This window comes from Neltuma alba, unplaced genomic scaffold (assembly GCF_004799145.2).
Source record: "Neltuma alba isolate B1F8T4 unplaced genomic scaffold, ASM479914v2 tig00012808_pilon, whole genome shotgun sequence".
Lineage (NCBI taxonomy): Eukaryota > Viridiplantae > Streptophyta > Magnoliopsida > Fabales > Fabaceae > Neltuma > Neltuma alba.
The window spans coordinates 185,018-203,981 of NW_021637205.1; the positions used below are offsets into that span (position 1 = coordinate 185,018).

Here is an 18,964-nt window from a genome sequence, read left to right on the forward strand (position 1 = left end):
GTTGGTACACACTTACGTGTTATCACCAAGTTGAAGCATAATTTAATGACATTGGGATATAAGTTTACTATATTTTATCATTCTATTTATAAATAGCACAATAACTTTTTATATAAAATTATTAGTTGTATCGATATTACTTTTAATTTTTTATTTCTCTTATAGCAGTATACTAGGAGTAAACATGTTTAAATCGACTGCACTAATATGAAACTTAAAGAATTAATCTAAAATCAAATAAAATAAATGGGCAAACTTAAATCAAAGGATATAATTAAGAAATTCAAATTAAATAAAATTTAAATATGAAAATGATGTTGAAATGAAATATACAGGGAGATCATAAGATGCTCTTGTGGTCCTATTTATAGGTCACTTTTAGCATATTTCACACGGATAAAGAAAAACCTTAAATTTTATTAACTTTTATTTAAAATTCAACAACTTTTTAACTTTATCCTTATTTAATATATATTATACCTCATTTAAGCAAAGTCAACATAATAATAAATAAATACATAGATGGAAAAAAAAAAGGTTATACTACCTTTCTTTTTTTATATAAAAGGTAGCTGGGAGATTAGTTTTGGTCTTAAATATAAAATATTAATTTATTTTATCTCTTAAATTTATGATTTTTTTAAAAAATATCTTTGTTAATTGTAAGAAATTTTTAATTAAGAAATGATTTTAATACATATGATTAGAAATGATAGTTTATGAAAGTTAACTCATAGTTATTATAATTAACTAATTTAATTAGTTTTAGGTAACTCTTATATTAAAGAAAGCAAAAATGAGTTGGAGACAAAAATCTGGGATCTTAGAAATTCTTGTCCAAATCAGCTCAAAAAAAAAAAAGAAATTCTTGTCCAATAAATTTTGTAATGATAAACTTGTTCAGTAAAAAAAAATTATATATGGAGCTGTTTGCGTACTGCTACTAAAAATTTATTACAATCGACGTACATTACGTAACTAGCAAATCAATGTCCACGTTGACGTTATGCAGCTCCATTCCTCGGGACGCGAGAGACACGGCACGTGACCTCACGCTTTGACTGAAGAGATGGCTCCGAAATTCCAACCCGCGACGAGGATCAAAAGCCAATTCCTGAATTTTCAAGGAAAGCTCACAGCAAAGCTTACTTTCTTTGACCCGCTTGCGTTATATGGACACTGTACAAATGGTCCCCGAAGTCGAAGGGGGGAAAAATATAAACTAAACACTAATATCTATTTGGAAATCCCAAAAAGGTCGGGCTTTGAATTCATCAAACTACCACCGGTGGCTATTGAACGCGGAAAGAAAACAAGAAGAAAGTAAACTTTGAATATTACCACTGCCCACCATTATTTTCCTATCCGAAGATGGGTCAGAAGTTTCGTTGTAGAATTCAACGACTGCCCTTTTTTCATTTTACAGTTTTTGACACGCATTTGAAGGCCCGTCTTTGGAACATGTTTTTCTTCTTCCGGGAAGTGTATATATAAACAAGAGGCCACTTTGACAGTCTCATCATTTCCATTAAGTTAGTGGGTGTTTGAGTTTGTTTTTGGAGTTGGACTTGATTTCTATTGAGCATACCGGACTGATATCTTGACCAGTCATCCGGGAAGAAGAAGGTAAATTATTCACCGAAAGATATTTTGCTTTAAAGCTGTTTGCTATTATGTCTTCAGTAAGCTTCAGAAACATACCACTTCATTCTTGATTGTGGTTGTTTCTCGTTTCTTTAGTCTGAAGTCTGGTGATTCTCCTCTTCTAACAGACGATGACAAGAACTTCTTTAATTGGCAAAAAGATTCGATAATTCAGTTCTTTGACCCATTTGAATATATATTCTCATACTTTGCTTTGTCTGACAAATCTTAAATTTGGGCAGGAATCAACATAAGTGGGTGCTTTCTTCAAAGCTCAAACAAATTGAAGTGCTAGCTTCTGTATACATCTGCAGCTCTATGGGATTATCGCTTTCCTTGCTCCTATCAGCCTGGGAAGAGATTGTTCGACATTCATTATTTGGTCTGTCTTTCAACTTCGGTTTTGCTTCCAAAGATGGGGCTAAGATTCTAAGATCAAGCAGCAGCTTAAAGAAAAAAGAATCAGACATCACCAGAAATTCAAGCAAGTTGAAGGATCACAGACCTGAAAATGTAATTCTTGAAGGAAATCGTTCAAGTATTGAAGAGAACATGCGTTCTGATTGTCTACCAGGAAAAACTGTGCCTATATTGTCTCTCCCTGAGGAAGTAATTTTCTCTTCACCCAGACCCATCAGTGAGCTTGAAGCTGCTGCAACGAAGCTTCAGAAAGTCTATAAAAGTTACCGTACTAGAAGAAACCTTGCAGACTGTGCGGTGGTGGTGGAGGAACTCTGGTTAGTAGTCTCGGTATAAGCAATACAATTTGATTTGTTGGTATTATTTGCTTGAATTCCTGTCGTTTGTGTTATTAATTGGCTGTTCTTAATGGATTTAGGTGGAAGGCACTAGACTTTGCTGCCCTCAAACGGAGTTCTGTATCCTTCTTTGATGTCGCGAACCAAGAAACTGCAGCTTCACGATGGGCAAGAGCAAGGACAAGAGCAGCTAAGGTATTGAATCTTCTTATAAATTCAATTTTCTATAAATTACTTTCATCATGCTTGAATATGACTCTTTGTAAAATCATTCATTTGAGAAAGAATAACACAAAAGTGTGAATGCACATGAGGCTCACTTTTCTCCTTTACCTCTATCTGAATACATCAATTACTTTATAACTACAGAGAATCTGGATTGCTGTGGAATCTAACTCATAATATCTTTATTAGTTTTTTTGGGTCTGGCTTCTAACTGAATTTTCACTCAGGTTGGAAAAGGCTTGTCCAAGGATGAGAAGGCACAAAAACTGGCCCTGCAACATTGGCTTGAAGCTGTAAGACCTTGAAACCTTCTCTGACTCTGTTCTTACACATTATTCCAATATGTTAGCTGAGAAGTGTACCCTTTATGACCTTGAAGCTCTTGCAACAGATTTGATCTATTGAGTATTGACAATGTTACTTTCTTATTTGTTTATTGTACAGATTGATCCACGTCATCGATATGGTCACAATCTGCACCTCTATTATGATGTCTGGTTTGAAAGCCAAAGTACCCAACCGTTTTTCTACTGGTAAAAATTCATTCTGAAATTTAATATCTTCACCGTAATTACCTTGAAGATGGTAGATGAGGAACTAATAGGCATCTGGATGGCTTACGTTTAGGTTGGATGTTGGAGAAGGCAGAGAAGTAAATCTTGAGAAATGTCCAAGGTCCACTCTTCAACGCCAATGCATCAAGTATCTTGGACCAGTAAGTTCTCACTATATATATATATATATATATATATATATAACATACGTTTGAATTGGATTTAGATTCATATATCACAAACCTAGCAATAAAGATTCACTTTTTATTTAGCCTGGGGCTTTCTAAAAAATGCTGTTGCTGTATCTCATATAGCTGATTGTTGGTGGTACCATTGCAGAAAGAAAGGCAAGAACATGAAGTTATTGTTGAAGGAGGCAAGCTGATGTATAAACAGAATGGAAGCCTTCTAGATACTGATGATAAATCCAAATGGATATTTGTTCTGAGCCCCACAAGGTCTTTGTACGTGGGACGAAAGCAAAAGGGTTTGTTTCAGCATTCTAGCTTCCTGGCTGGAGCTGCAACCACAGCAGCAGGAAGATTAGTGGCTCATGAGGGTATCCTTGAGGTACTAACATAATATATCACTCAGCACATTCACTTTCGTTCTATTACTTTTAACTTTCTGGTACTTTCCCTGAAGCAGATTCACTTATAAGTGTTGTTATTCTATTAAAAACATTTCAGGCTATTTGGCCCTATAGCGGGCACTACCTCCCCACAGAAGAGAACTTCAAAGAATTCATTAGCTTTCTTGAGGAGCACAATGTAGACCTCTCCACCGTTAAGGTAACAAAACTGTGTCTCTTTGACCTTCATTTTGATCAAATTCCGTCTGTGCAGTTAATTTGGATGCTTTCAATAGACGAAGAAACTTAGACCGTTGAATTGATTGAACAGCAGAAATTTCCTTGAAATGAATCATTTTTCTGCTTCAAATGCAGAGAATCAGATCCTCGCAATTGACTTATGTACTAACTGAATCTCAGGATGTTTTATGATTTCCATGATGAAGAAGTTTGAATCTGATACTAATGCACCATTCCTTTAACCTTCATTTTGATCAAATTCTGATTGTTCAGTTCATTTGGATGATCCCAGTCTATTGAGAATAGCTTTTTAACTGGCCAAACAACAAAAGTATAATTGAAATGAGTCATTTTTCCACTTTAAACGAGCAGAATCTAGACCTATATGTTTGACTGATGTACAAATCCTTAGTAAGCCGAATCAATCAAAGAAATTTTTATATCATTTCAATGGTGAAGAAGTTTGAATCTCAAACGTATGACCTAATGGATATCTGTTTTTGTACTTGGTCAATGCAGAGGTGTGCAATTGATGATGATGCTCCTTCATTCACTGAAAATAATGAAGCAAAACAAGCAAAGGGTCCCACTTCACAACCAGACATCACAATTGATGTCAAAGGCAATAATGGTAAAGAGATAGACATTATTGGTGTCACAACAGACAATAAAGAGGATGCTAAAGAGGTTGTTGTTGAAGATGGGGATGGCGAGAAGGTTGAAGAAAAGGCCCCAGCATTTGACGTGTCCAAGAGGTTGTCTCGCAAGTGGTCAACTGGCGCCGGGCCTAGGATTGGGTGTGTGCGTGAATATCCTGCTCACCTGCAGTCAAGAGCATTGGAACAAGTTAATTTGTCACCAAGGCCCAATTCTGCACGCCCAAGCAACTACGGCCCAGTTCCTTCACCAAGGCCCAGCCCAAAATTCAGGATGTCCCCTAGTATTGCTTACATGGGACTCCCAAGTCCAAGGACCCCTATAGCAGTAGCAAGTTGAAGGCCATAGACTTATAGGGATTAGGGTCCTTCAGAATAAATAGAGGCCTCTGAACCCTACAAAATGACCAAAGATGGGTCAGAAGAAAAGGAAGGGTTCATGGAAAGGGCAGAGTATTTAAACATAAATGCCCACTCTTTTATTTATTTAGTTATTTTTTCATGAATTTGTTAATACCTTTATTCGTTGAAATATTTGGATATCTAGGCTTCATTGATATGTTTCACCCAATTTTGCTCCTTCCTTTCTTTAGGAAGGCGATTACCAATTGTATTTTATGTGAGCTGTGGCAAAAAGTTATGTTTTTTTTTCCCCTCTTAGTATCAGAGAAACAGTTCATAAGTTTATTATTTAAGTTAAATGTACTTGAATTATTAAGGGCGCAAGGTTACTACCTATTAATATGTTTGGTGTATGTGAGAGGAAAGCAAGAATGAATGAGTGTCGATCAAATCACTCAATCATCTATGAATGATATAAAGTGATTGGTGATAATGCAGACAAAAAGTAAAAAAGAAAGAAAAAAGGTGAATTGAAAAGTCTAAGAAGGGTAGATGAACAGTTGTACTCTGGCTTTTATATGCTTTTTGATTATTGATGATCTTTTTTCTAATTTAACTTTTTGAAAAGTTTTTATGAATTGGATAAAAAGTTAAATATGAGAGAGTGTGTTTTTGAAAATAATATATTTAATCAGGGGTAAGTTGAGAATTTTTCCAGATAATATGAATAGGTTTTTTTATGGGATAATATGAATAGTTTAACTATGTTCTAGTAAAATAACTAGAAGGTACTCATATGTAATGCGAAATGACTGCATTAAAATCTACGTTACATCAACAAACCCTAATTTTTGCAAAGGTCCAAAAATGCCTCACTCAGGACTCAGCTTTTTTCATCCCCAGACACAGGGAAGAGACAGACATAGTTCTCTCTCTCTCTCTCCTTTCTTTTTTCCTGCACGTCTCTGACTATGCTGAAACTGCACCAATATATATAGATACACTGCAGGGCTAAATCCTAAAATTCCATGAAAGATCATTTAATTACGTAGACTGTATTATATATGTTTATATACAGTTACATTATATTGATTCAAGTAGTCAAATTTACATTTATAATATCAGGATGGAAGTATATACGAAGACTGCAAAATCTGTTTGGCATCAGTGATGATGATGAAGATGAAGCTGAAGGCTTTCTGGTAAAACCTAAGGATAAAAGCAGCCATTGGTTGTTGTGTAGGTCCTTTTTTTTCCCTTATTACGCTGTACCTCTTAACGAATGCCATCTTTCGTCCTCATTTTGCTGCTTTTTTATCAATGGTGACGCCATCCTGTACCTTCATCAACTGTTCAAAACTCATAATATAATCCTCACTCTAACCCTTCTTTTTAAAATTAAAATAATGCGTCATCCATCTTTTGGAGGATTAATCTTTATTAAGAGTATGTTTGGAGGCGCGATCAAAAAGTATTTAGATGCAAGTTTATTTAAATCGAAACAAAACTCTTATTATATACTTATCTTATATTTTATAAATTATAATTAAAATGTTATTTATAAGTTATTCCAAACAATACCTAAATTACTGAGTTGAAGTCAATTATGTTGTAATCCAGAAACATTGAAATTCCTTTGTAAATGATGAGTTAGGGATTTAATCTCGTGAGTCCTTCACTCCTTCTCCAATTTTAGAATGATAGGATCGGTCTTTTTAATCTTCAAAAAAAAAAAAAACAAAGAAAGAAAATAGAGCCGCACAAAACATTGAAGTGTGATATATTTATTTAAGTTAAAGTGTAAATTCACTCAAAAAATATTTCTCCATGTGAAAGTTTTGGAGAAACTCATCATCTCTTTTACGCAATACATAGAAGTGATATCTAGTTATTGTCATTGCCATATTTTTTAAGATTACTATTTATTTTTATAATTACAATACTTTTTTATTACAATAAGAATATATAATTGATAGTTTATTCTTTTAAAGCTCTTATAATTTTGAAGTACATTACGGCAAATGTTTGTTAGAAGAGTCTTTCAAGCTTTTGACGCGAAACACTTGATAGAACTCGTGCCCTAGACCCAGAGCTTGTCAATATTCCACCATTTTTTTTTTGGGGTTGGACTTGATTTCTATTGAGCATACCAGACTGATATCTTGACCAGTCATCCGGGAAGAGGAAGGTAAATTATTCACCGAAAGATATTTTGCTTTAAAGCTGTTTGCTATTATGTTTTCAGTAAGCTTCAGAAACATACCACTTCATTCTTGATTGTGGTTGTTTCTCGTTTCTTTAGTCTGAAGTCTGGTGATTCTCCTCTTCTAACAGACGATGACAAGAACTTCTTTATTTGGCAAAAAGATTCGATAATTCAGTTCTGACCCATTTGAATATATATTCTCATACTTTGCTTTGTCTGACAAATCTTCAATTTGGGCAGGAATCAACATAAGTGGGTGCTTTCTTCAAAGCTCAAACAAATTGAAGTGCTAGCTTCTGTGTACATCTGCAGCTCTATGGGATTATCGCTTTCCTTACTCTTATCAGCCTGGGAAGAGATTGTTCGACGTTCATTATTTGGTCGGTCTTTCAACTTCGGTTTTGCTTCCAAAGATGGGGCTAAGATTCTAAGATCAAGCAGCAGCTTAGAGAAAAAAGAATCAGACATCACCAGAAATTCAAGCAAGTTGAAGGATCACAGACCTGAAAATGTAATTCTTGAAGGAAATCGTTCAAGTATTGAAGAGAACATGCGTTCTGATTGTCTACCAAGAAAAACTGTGCCTATATTGTCTCTCCCTGAGGAAGTAATTTTCTCTTCACCCAGACCCATCAGTGAGCTTGAAGCTGCTGCAACGAAGCTTCAGAAAGTCTATAGAAGTTACCGTACTAGAAGAAACCTTGCAGACTGTGCGGTGGTGGTGGAGGAACTCTGGTTAGTAGTCTCGGTGTAAGCAATACAATTTGATTTGTTCGTATTATTTGCTTGAATTCCTGTCGTTTGTGTTATTAATTGGCTGTTCTTAATGGATTTAGGTGGAAGGCACTAGACTTTGCTGCCCTCAAACGGAGTTCTGTATCCTTCTTTGATGTCGCGAAACAAGAAACTGCGGTGTCACGGTGGGCAAGAGCAAGGACAAGAGCAGCTAAGGTATTGAATCTTCTTATAAATTCAATTTTCTATAAATTACTTTCATCATGCTTGAATATGACTCTTTGTAAAATCATTCATTTGAGAAAGAATAACACAAAAGTGTGAATGCACATGAGGCTCACTTTTCTCCTTTACCTCTATCTGAATACATCAATTACTTTATAACTACAGAGAATCTGGATTGCTGTGGAATCTAACTCATATCTTTATTAATGTCTTCCATTTTTTTTGGGTCTGGCTTCTACCTGAATTTTCTCTCAGGTTGGAAAAGGCTTGTCCAAGGATGATAAGGCACAAAAACTAGCCCTGCAACATTGGCTTGAAGCTGTAAGACCTTGAAACCTCCTGTGACTCCGTTCTTACACATTATTCCAATATGTTAGCTGAGAAGGATACCCTTTATGACCTTGAAGCTCTTACAACAGATTTGATCTATTGAGTATTGACAATGTTACTTTCTTATTTGTTTATTGTACAGATTGATCCACGTCATCGATATGGTCGCAATCTGCACCTCTATTATGATGTCTGGTTTGAAAGCCAAAGTACCCAACCGTTTTTCTACTGGTAAAAACTCATTCTGAAATTTAATATCTTCACTGTAATTACCTTGAAGATGGTAGATGAGGAACTAATAGGCATCTGGATGGCTTACGTTTAGGTTGGATGTTGGAGAAGGTAGAGAAGTAAATCTTGAGAAATGTCCAAGGTCCACGCTTCAACGCCAATGCATTAAGTATCTTGGACCAGTAAGTTCTCACAATATATATATATATATGTATATATAAACATACGTTTGAATTAGATTTACATTCATATCTAACAAACCTAGCAATAAAGATTCACTTTTTATTTGGCCTGGGCTTTTCTGAAAAATGCTGTTGCTGTATCTCATATAGCTGATTGTTGGTGGCACCATTGCAGAAAGAAAGGCAAGAACATGAAGTTATTGTTGAAGGAGGCAAGCTGATGTATAAACAGAATGGAAGCCTTCTAGATACTGATGATAAATCCGAATGGATATTTGTTCTGAGCCCCACAAGGTCTTTGTATGTGGGACGAAAGCAGAAGGGTTTGTTTCAGCATTCTAGCTTCCTGGCTGGAGCTGCAACCACAGCAGCAGGAAGCGTAGTAGCTCATCAGGGTACCCTTGAGGTACTAACATAATATATCACTCAGCACATTCACTTTCATTCTATTACTTTTAACTTTCTGGTAGTTTCCCTGAAGCAAATTCACTTATAAGTGTTGTTATTCTACTAAAAACATTTCAGGCTATTTGGCCCTATAGCGGGCACTACCTCCCCACAGAAGAGAACTTCAAAGAATTCATTAGCTTTCTTGAGGAGCACAATGTAGACCTCTCCACCGTTAAGGTAACAAAACTGTGTCTCTTTGACCTTCATTTTGATCAAATTCCGTCTGTGCAGTTAATTTGGATGCTTTCAATAGAAGAAGAAACTTAGACCGTTGAATTGATTGAACAGCAGAAATTTCCTTGAAATGAATCATTTTTCTGCTTCAAATGCAGAGAATCAGATTCTCGCAATTGACTTGGGTACTAATTCTTTGCAAACTAACTGAATCTCAGAATGTTTTGTGATTTCCATGATGAAAAAGTTTGAATCTTATACTAGTGCACCAACCCTTTTGACCTTCATTTTGATAAAATTCTGATTGTTCAGTTGATTTGGATGATCCCAATCTATTGAGAATAGCTTTTTAACTGGCCAAACATCAAAAATATAATTGAAATGAGTCATTTTTCCACTTTAAACGAACAGAATTTAGACCTACATGTTTGACTACCACTCCTTAGTAAATTGAATCAATCATAGAACTTTTTCTATCATTTCAACGGTGAAGAAGTTTGAATCTCGAACGAATGACCTAATGGATACCTGTTTTTGTACTTGGTCAATACAGAGGTGTGCAATTGATGATGATGCTCCTTCATTCACTGGAACTGCTTCATTCATTGAAAATAATGAAGCAAAACAAGTAAAGGGTCCCACTTCACAAACAGACATCGCAACTGATGTCAAAGACAATAATCGTAAAGAGATAGATATCATTGGTGTCACAACAGATAATAAAGAGGATGCTAAAGAGGTTGTTGTTGAAGATGGGGATGACAAGAAGGTTGAAGAAAAGGCCCCAGCGTTTGACGTGTCCAAGAGGTTGTCTCGCAAGTGGTCAACTGGTGCCGGGCCTAGGATTGGGTGTGTGCGTGAATATCCTGGTCACCTGCAGTCAAGAGCATTGGAACAAGTTAATTTGTCACCAAGGCCCAATTCCGCACGCCCAAGCAACTACGGCCCAGTTCCTTCACCAAGGCCCAGCCCAGAATTCAGGATGTCCCCTAGTATTGCTTATATGGGACTCCCAAGTCCAAGGACCCCTATAGCAATAGCAAGTTAAAGGCTATAGACTTATAGGGATTGGGGTCCTTCAGAATAAATAAAGGCCTCTGAACCCTACAAAATGACCAAAGATGGGTCAGAAGAAAAGGAAGGGTTCATGGGAAGGGTTGAGTATTTAACCATAAATGCCCCCTGTTTTATTTATTTATTTATTTTTTCATGAATTTGTTCATAGCTTTATTCGTTGAAATATCTGGATATCTAGGCTTCATTGATGTGTTTCGCCCAACTTTGGTCCTTCCTTTCTTTGGGAAGGCGATTACCAATTGTATATTTAAATTAAATGTACTTGAATTATTAAAGGCGCAAGGTTACTACCTATTAGTATGTTTAGTGTATGTGAGAGGAAAGCAAGAATGAATGAGTGTCGATCAAATCACTCAATCATGTATGAATGGTATAAAGTGACTGGTGATAGTGCAGACAAAAAGTAAAAAGAAAGAAAAAAGGTGAATTGAAAAGTCTAAGAAGGGAAGATGAACAGTTGTGCTCTGGCTTTTATATGCTTCTTGATAATGCTTTTTATAAGTGCTTAGGTTATAAAATGGATTATTAATGATCTTTTTTCTAATTTAACTTTTGAAAAGTTTTTATGAATTGGATAAAAAGTTAAATATGAGAGAGTGTGTTTTTGAAAATAATATATTTAATCAGGGGTAAGTTGAGAATTTTTTCAGATAATATGAGTAGTTTTCCTTATGGGATAATATGAATAGTTTAACTATATTCTAGTAAAATAATTAGAAGGCACTCATATATAATGCGAAATGACTGCATTAAAATCTTTGTTACATCAACAAACCCTGATTTTTGCAAAGGTCCAAAAATGCCTCACTCAGGACTCAGCTTTTTTCATCCCCAGACACAGAGAAGAGACAGACATGGTTTTCTCTCTCTCCTTTCTTTTTTCCTGCACGTCTCTGACTATGCTGAAACTGCACCAATATATATAGATACACTGCAGGGCTAAATCCTAAAATTCCATGGAAGATTATTTAATTACGTAGACTGTATTATATATGTTATATACAGTTACATTATATTGATTCAAGCAGTCAAATTTACATTTATAATATCAGGATGGAAGTATATACGAAGACTGCAAAATCTGTTTGGCATCAGTGATGATGATGAAGATGAAGATGAAGGCTTTTTGTTAAAACCTAAGGATAAAAGCAGCCATTGGTTATTGTGTTAGTCCTTTTGTTTCTTAGTACACTGTACCTCTTTGCTCATGCCATCCTTTCGCCCTCATCCTGCTGCTTTTTCATCAATGTTGACACCATCCTGTACCTTCATCAACTGTTCAAAGCTCATAATATAATCCTGACTTTAACCCTTCTTTTTAAAATTAAAATAATGCGTCGTCCATTTTTTGGAGGATTGATCCTTATTAAGGGCCGCTGGTCAAAAAAAAAAAAAACTTTATTCAGGGCCAGTTTGGAGGTGTGATCAAAAAGTATTTATAAACAAGTTCATTTAAATCAAGACAAAATTTTTATTATATACTTACTTTATATATAATAAATCACAATTAAAAAATTACTCATAAGCTATTCTAAACAATCTCTAAATCACTGAGTTGAAGTCAATTATGTTGTAACCCTGAAACATTGGAATTCCTTTGTAAATGATAAGCTAGGGATTTAATCTCATGAGTCCTTCACTCCTTCTATAATTTTTTTTTTGGGTGAAGACTCCTTCTATAATTTTAGATTGATAGGATCGGTCTCTTTAATCTTAAAAAAAAAACAAGAAAATAGAGCTGCACAAAACATTAAAGTGTGATATATTTATTCAAGTTAAAGTGTAAATTTACTCATAAAACATTTCTCCATATGAAAGTTTTGGATAAACTCATAATCTGTTCTACGCCATACATAGAAGTGATATCTAGTTATTGTCATTGTAATGTTTTTTAAGATTACTATTTATTTTTATAATTACAACACTTTTTTATTACAAGAAGAATATATAATTGATAATTTATTATTTTAAAGCTCTTTCATAATTTTGAAGTATATTACAACGAATGTTTCTTAGAAGAGTCTTGTTGCTCTCATAAATGGAAAAGTCATGGGAGTGAATGGTACCGTCATACAAAAAAAAAAAAGGTTCAATCAAATCAATCAAGCGTTATTATTATTATTATTTTTTGGTGACCTGGCCCAAAACCTTATTGGTTTTGTTTATTAAAATTATTTTTGAACTGATTTTATTTTTACCATTAAATTAAAATTCATTTATATGGTTTATTGGCATGAATGCTTTCCTATAATCCAATAAATGGGACTTTAGCTCCGTAAACCACCTCCTAAATGGTCATTTCTTTAATGTTTTATAGAAGAATAATTAAAAAAAAGGCTGAAAATTACTAAATTCTAAATAAAGTTTGATAACAACACTTCATTTAGTATTGATAATATTAAATTTGTAAATGATAACAAATTTTTATTAATATTCTCTATTTGACATTTACATATTTTTAGCTCCTTTTTTTGGTCATTTTCTCAAGTTTCATTTGGTTGCATCATTAAATTCTTGTATTTTTTTTTAGGAAAATACAATTTCTCCCATAAAAAAGCACAGAGAAGAAAATTATTTACAACATATTTTGTTTTAAAAATTTGGCCTTTCACGTCTAACTGTATTTGCAAGTTATCTGTTCTGAGGTTGGATTCCCCAAATACATAAACATGACTGGTCTTTTTGACATGAAAAACCAGTTGGCGCTTGGCAGGAATGACAGCTCCAATTGTTCATCAATGAAACCCCATTTCCGTGAGCCCCCACCTATATATATCAGAACCACATAAAACTTCTCAAACTAGGAAACCAAAGACACAGAGTCTATTAATATTCAACTTACCAAATTTACTAGTAACGTTAAGTCAAATTCTGCAGAAAACTTTCCAGATAGTAAAAGATATTGTACAGAGACTGAATTCTGATATGTTCAATCACTGTAAGATCATTTCTTCTTCTTCTTTTTCTTGCTAATTTAATCAACATCTCTGGACTCTTCATTTCAAGCTTCCATGGTATTTGAATCCCTTATGCATTAACTGCTGAATAGAGCTGAAAATGGAGACTGGACAACGATCTAAGTCAGTGTGCAAAGCCCTACTGGTTGGGATATGTCACAGGTAAAGACAGCCCCACATGCCTATGTTCATTCACAACCTCAATATATTCATGATTTTACATATTTAAATCAAAATGTAACTCTTTTTACACATTATCTAAACAAGAGAGAGAAAGAAACAGAAAGGAAGTAAAATTCATCTTGTCTTCTTTCTTTTGTTTTTTTTTTAATTCCATTTTATTCGAATTCTATTTGAGAAATTTAGGCTGTGATTAGTATAATAAATGACCCAATCAAAGCCATCTTTTGACCATTCGAAGTTCTTGAGGAGGACTTGACTGCATCTCCCTGTTTCCCAACCACCAACCTGCTAGAAAATGACCTCTCAGTGTGTAAAGTGTGTACTGCAATCAGCAATTTTGAGTCTTTGCTCTTTTATTTCTCAGTTTGGGGCTCATTCAATTATGGTCATTTCCATGTACCTTGCGGCTTTCCCACAGTGGGATTGCCACAGACAGCTTTCATCTTTCTGGTTACAAAAAATATTAAATGGTTTTAGGACAGTTGTTTAGATTTTTTTTTTTTTTCAAAAGAACAGCTCTGCAGTATAGGAGGCAGCCTACTACAATAAATTAAATTAAATTTTTACACCAAAAAAATAGTATCATCACATTATGTAATCATAATCATAATCATAATCATAATCCTGTTGAATTTTGCGTGAAAATATTTGTGGGAATCAATATAAATGAGCACTGCTCTCAATAATAGATTTTAAACAGAGAAAGGAAAAAGAGAATGTTAGTTGAAAGGGCAATAAAGAAGATTCAGTTTCTTGGCCAAAAAGAGTTTTAGTTTCTGACCCAAAACGAAAAACAAAGAACCTAACAGTTTGTCGTGATTTCTTTTTTAAATATCTCAATGCAGGGCGAGACAATTGACATGTGAAATGAGGTGGTAAGAAGTGCTAGAAACTCAGAAACAGTAAAAGGAAGCTCAGTTTCAGAGGGACCAGATGTGAAACCAATATATATTTTATAAATTTTTCACTTTAACCTCACATCTATATCTTCATTCTTCATCTTGCGTTATGTAAGCACCAAATAAAGAGCAACAGGATTGAGAGAGAGAAGCTCAGCCTCCTGAAGAAACCTAAACATCTTTTGTTCTTTCCCAGTTTCCCTCATATCCCTTATATAGGTTGCTTGTTCTCTGATCTCTTGTGGCATCTTAGGTCAATCTCATTGAGCAGTGGTGATGGTTAGTGTCATCAAGTGAGTGAGATTCACTGAGCCTGAGCTTCAGATCTACTCTGTCTATTTTCTCTCTCACACCCTTTTGCATCATCAAGTTGGTAAACATTCATTCTCAACATCATTTTGAGGTCTCAACAGTCACCAATGACCACGAAGAGAAGAACGTGTTCCTTCATTCTCACGGCTGCTCTTCTTCTATTTACAACTTTGGCTTCACGAGTGAACAAGAAGCCTCTGTCACCTTATGCAGCTGCCACTTCACAAGGTCAGTGCAAAACTTACCACACCATCAATACACATTACCACTGAGTCGGTCATTTTCACAAACACTGGTCCTGCACTGTGAGTGTCTTCACTCTAATTAGTAACTCACCAGTCTCTTTTTTCACTGTCCTTTTCACTTTTTGCAATCACCGACAACATCATATCCTCAAACATTCTATCGATTTTCCACAGTTGATCAGACAAAAACAACAAAATTCGTCCCACATCCGGGTTTTGACTCCACAAAGGTAGCTATCAGTCTCTATGTATGACTAACAATATTTCATTATTTCCTGTCCGGGAACATTGTTTGACGCATGAAATTTCTGCTTTTTACGAAGGGAAACGAAGGAATGGCAAATGGGTATGCAGAAATAGGAAGAGGACTGAGCCGGTTAGGATCAATACCGCCGAGGTGTGAGCACAAGTGTAGGGGTTGTGTGCCTTGTGATCCAATTCAAATCCCTACAACCACAGTTGGGGTTCAATATACAAATTACGAGCCAGAAGGTTGGAAATGCAAGTGTGGCACTTCTTATTATAATCCATGAAATGTTGTTGTTGGTGAAGAGGTCCTTTAGATTTATATGATATTGTGGTGTATAGATCTACATACAAGTATATCGTCTAACCGCCATTAAAATGTTCCTTGGCCTTGATTCTTCTATGCGCAACGCGGAGAGGAAACTGGAAAGATCAGTGGAGAGCAAATTTTCCACATTTTGTTATGACGTTTTTATGCAAGCAAATAGTTTTCCCCTTTTGCCCTTTTCTTCTCAATATTTTGGTATGATTATTAAATTAGACGAGGAAAACTAAACAAATCAACCTGTTTGCATTAATTATAATTATAATTTATAAATATATGGATGTGTTCATTCCTAACTCCGTCTAAGATTTTTTAGGAATTTCATTAATTTTTTCGGTTGGTACAACAAGTTAGATATTTATTAGAACATTTAGAATCAATTATATGAATTTTGAATAAATCAATAACATGAAAAATGTTTTGATCTAAAGTCTAAACATTTAATTACATTTTAAGTAGACACTTTTTTAGAAGTTATGATTTATTCTCAAGAATGTGGTATCAAGCTGAACCAAATTAATCAAGTCAACTTTGTGGGGCTAATTTTCTATGCATGCTCAACTTTTATTTTAATTAAACGCAACTCAACGTTTTGGCACCCACCAAAAAAAGTCAACCTAATTTGATGTGATCGTATCTGATAAGTGACAATGGAATTAGGCCGGCGGCCAGGCACGTTACGACTAATTAATCAAACAATATATATATACTCTTCCATTTTAAATATAAAACTTTTTATGTAAATATATATATACTCCTCCAGTCTCAAATATAAGACCATTTTTATAAATTATTTACATTAAAAGGGTCTTATATTTGGGACTTGGAGGAGTATATATATATCACTCTCTATCTCATATGGTTATTTTCAAAATTTCACATGCAAGGGAAAATATATGAAGTTTATTACAAAAAATAAGATGACATTATCTTACACAGTTTATCAGTTTGATCTGAAATTTAATGTTCTGAATGATCCCTAAACCTTTGGACTTCCAAATAACGTTGGTTGTCTGCAGGTGGGTCTGAATCACCCCAGTGTAAGCTGATCTAAATTAAACTCATAATTCCCTAAACTCTTACTTTATATCAAGCTCTAATCTTATGAAAATATTCATCTTTCTAATCCTAATGGCTCAAATTTACTTCAGAACCCAAAAGCATGGTCTGCTTTGATTTGATCTTGTCACATCAAGGTTTTTTTCCAAACCCCACAGGCTTTAGATAATCATAAATTTTGTAAATAATACTAACTATAAGTAATGTTGATTAATTATGATTTCTATTTAGATATGTTTTTTTATAAGTGACTTTATCAATTGTGATTATGTTTAGTTTTTACCTATTAAAATCACTTATCAATGTATAATTACCCAAAAAAATGAATTTAATAAACATCAAATATAATCCTTTGGGAAGAGATTTTTGAAACTGTGGAAGGATAAATTAGAGAAATTCAGTTGATAAAAATTGATTAGAATTATTCAAACACACCAGTGACTCTTTGATGCTTATCCTAGAAATGTGATGAAAGAATAAAATTACAATTTAACAGGATTTTATAAAAATTAAATATATTTTATAATCATTTATTTACATTCAAACGAACTTATTTGATAACCAAACAGGCACCTAACATTGTCCTAAAAAAAATCATCGCACGACAAAGGATAACAAGGGAAACTACACTCTTCTTCAAACTGTCACTTCATGGATCTTACCCTCTTTGTTCCTCTTGTGTACACAAGCTTCTCAACTGAAAAGAAACGCGAATAGTTGCACAGGAATTCAAAATTTCACATTCATCGAGTATGAAAGTTACAAAGAACCTAGACAAAGTTTGTCACCTCAACGAGCACGCTTTGTCACAAGAATGAAACAGGACTCAGATCCCTCATTATGATGAATCAAACATTTCACAAAAAGAAAAATAAAGAACTGTAGCAGAAACCATTAAGTTCAGCACAATCAAAAGAGGATGGAAAGAAATATGAAGTGACAAGGGTTGATTAATATTACTTCATAAACATGTCACCTATAATTGTTACAACAGTGAACACAAGAGACACGATTTATCCAATGAAAAGCTTGAAGAAAGGTAAAATGGGGCATAAAGGACTTATACATAACGGAGAGAAATGCAGCTGAACATGTTATCAGGAAAATTATCTGGGTAATAACATTCAGCTGATAACATTTATACTTGGTTTGCAGGGACAAATTGATTGGTATAAGAGTTGATTGTTGACTGTTTCGCAAAAGAATGCATGCAGAGGGTCTAGATCAGTGGGGGATTTTGAATGGCAAGCAGAGTGAAGTGTCATATATGTATCCACCAAAACACTGGCCCTTTAAGGGTGGCCAGATGATGGAGACTATATACGCATTTCGAAACAAGTTTGAGATGGTTCTATTAAGCAAGCACAAATAAGCACTTGCCATTATAATAGCCTTTAGCCAAAAGCAATAATCCTATGATTTATCAATTTTCCATGGACAGTAGAACTTATCTATTGGTTCACGCCTTAGTCAACAATTCATGGCTGAAATATGAAAGGCCAAAAACTTGGCTGGCAAGCTTGTTACTGAGAATAGGGAAGCCTAAGGGATGCATATTAATAAACCTGAAACTATTTGTTAAGGGTAAAAAATACTCTGAAAACTGTATTGAGACCCTGCACAGTATTCAACCACTTCCAAATTCACTGACTAAAAATGCAATAGCAAGTTACTCTTTGTATCTTAGTAGTGACTTATTTTCTAGCAAAAGGCCCTGAACCTCCAGAAAATACCTCATCTAACAACAGCAATATCTTCGTTTCCCAGCCACAACATTACTGTGCATAAAAGTGAAAAAAGAGAATCTCACAAAAAGAAGCTTAATTACTAAATCTCAAATAAAGAATTCCTACAAAAATGAGCTGAGTATTGTCAAATCCCATTAAAGTGTGAATCTGATTTGGGATTTAGTAATTTCAATCTTCTTTTGAGAATTCTCCCAAGTAAAAATGCCATAGAAGACCTTAATAGGAGGATTACAAGGTCCATATTTATCTTGAGTCACATTGGTTAATGTAGTTACATAATCAACATTTATGGATAACAACGAAAGCATTGGTCTCAATAAAACAATTGGACACATTTCTCTAGGCAATGCAGCAAAGCTTCAAGTCTAAGGCAAGAGCCAGAGTTCATGA

The 18,964-nt window shown here is 34.5% G+C and overlaps 2 protein-coding genes across 3 annotated transcripts; both read left to right on the forward strand.

Moving 5' to 3' along the window:
• The first annotated feature begins 1,569 nt into the window (after window positions 1-1,569).
• LOC114731249 (IQ domain-containing protein IQM1-like) lies at window positions 1,570-5,366 on the forward strand. The gene is made up of 9 exons (XM_028918390.1): window positions 1,570-1,626; window positions 1,887-2,381; window positions 2,483-2,597; window positions 2,855-2,920; window positions 3,072-3,160; window positions 3,255-3,342; window positions 3,521-3,751; window positions 3,871-3,972; window positions 4,512-5,366. Exons 2-9 carry the CDS (start codon window positions 1,963-1,965, stop codon window positions 4,986-4,988), a joined length of 1,587 nt encoding a protein of 528 aa, XP_028774223.1. The 5' UTR covers window positions 1,570-1,626; window positions 1,887-1,962; the 3' UTR covers window positions 4,989-5,366.
• A 1,753-nt stretch (window positions 5,367-7,119) lies between these two features.
• Window positions 7,120-10,722, forward strand: LOC114731248 (IQ domain-containing protein IQM1). 2 transcript variants are annotated; one of them, XM_028918388.1, is made up of 9 exons: window positions 7,120-7,178; window positions 7,437-7,931; window positions 8,033-8,147; window positions 8,412-8,477; window positions 8,629-8,717; window positions 8,812-8,899; window positions 9,075-9,305; window positions 9,425-9,526; window positions 10,077-10,722. In XM_028918388.1, the coding sequence occupies exons 2-9, from the start codon at window positions 7,513-7,515 to the stop codon at window positions 10,569-10,571; spliced, it is 1,605 nt and encodes a 534-aa protein (XP_028774221.1). In that variant the 5' UTR covers window positions 7,120-7,178; window positions 7,437-7,512; the 3' UTR covers window positions 10,572-10,722. The 2 variants fall into 2 exon arrangements, with proteins under 2 accessions (XP_028774221.1, XP_028774222.1); XM_028918389.1 differs by lacking the exon at window positions 7,120-7,178 and adding an exon at window positions 7,282-7,303.
• The last annotated feature ends 8,242 nt before the right edge of the window (window positions 10,723-18,964 follow it).

Bases quoted from the DNA above. Each gene is read 5' to 3' on its own strand.
- LOC114731249 (XM_028918390.1), top strand. From the start codon at position 1,963: ATGGGATTATCGCTTTCCTTGCTCCTATCAGCCTGGGAAGAGATTGTT. The intron at 2,921-3,071 runs GTAAGACCTTGA...TTTATTGTACAG, and splicing joins TGCAACATTGGCTTGAAGCT to ATTGATCCACGTCATCGATA. The intron at 3,973-4,511 runs GTAACAAAACTG...TGGTCAATGCAG, and splicing joins TAGACCTCTCCACCGTTAAG to AGGTGTGCAATTGATGATGA.
- LOC114731248 (XM_028918388.1), top strand. From the start codon at position 7,513: ATGGGATTATCGCTTTCCTTACTCTTATCAGCCTGGGAAGAGATTGTT. The intron at 8,478-8,628 runs GTAAGACCTTGA...TTTATTGTACAG, and splicing joins TGCAACATTGGCTTGAAGCT to ATTGATCCACGTCATCGATA. The intron at 8,900-9,074 runs GTAAGTTCTCAC...GCACCATTGCAG, and splicing joins GCATTAAGTATCTTGGACCA to AAAGAAAGGCAAGAACATGA.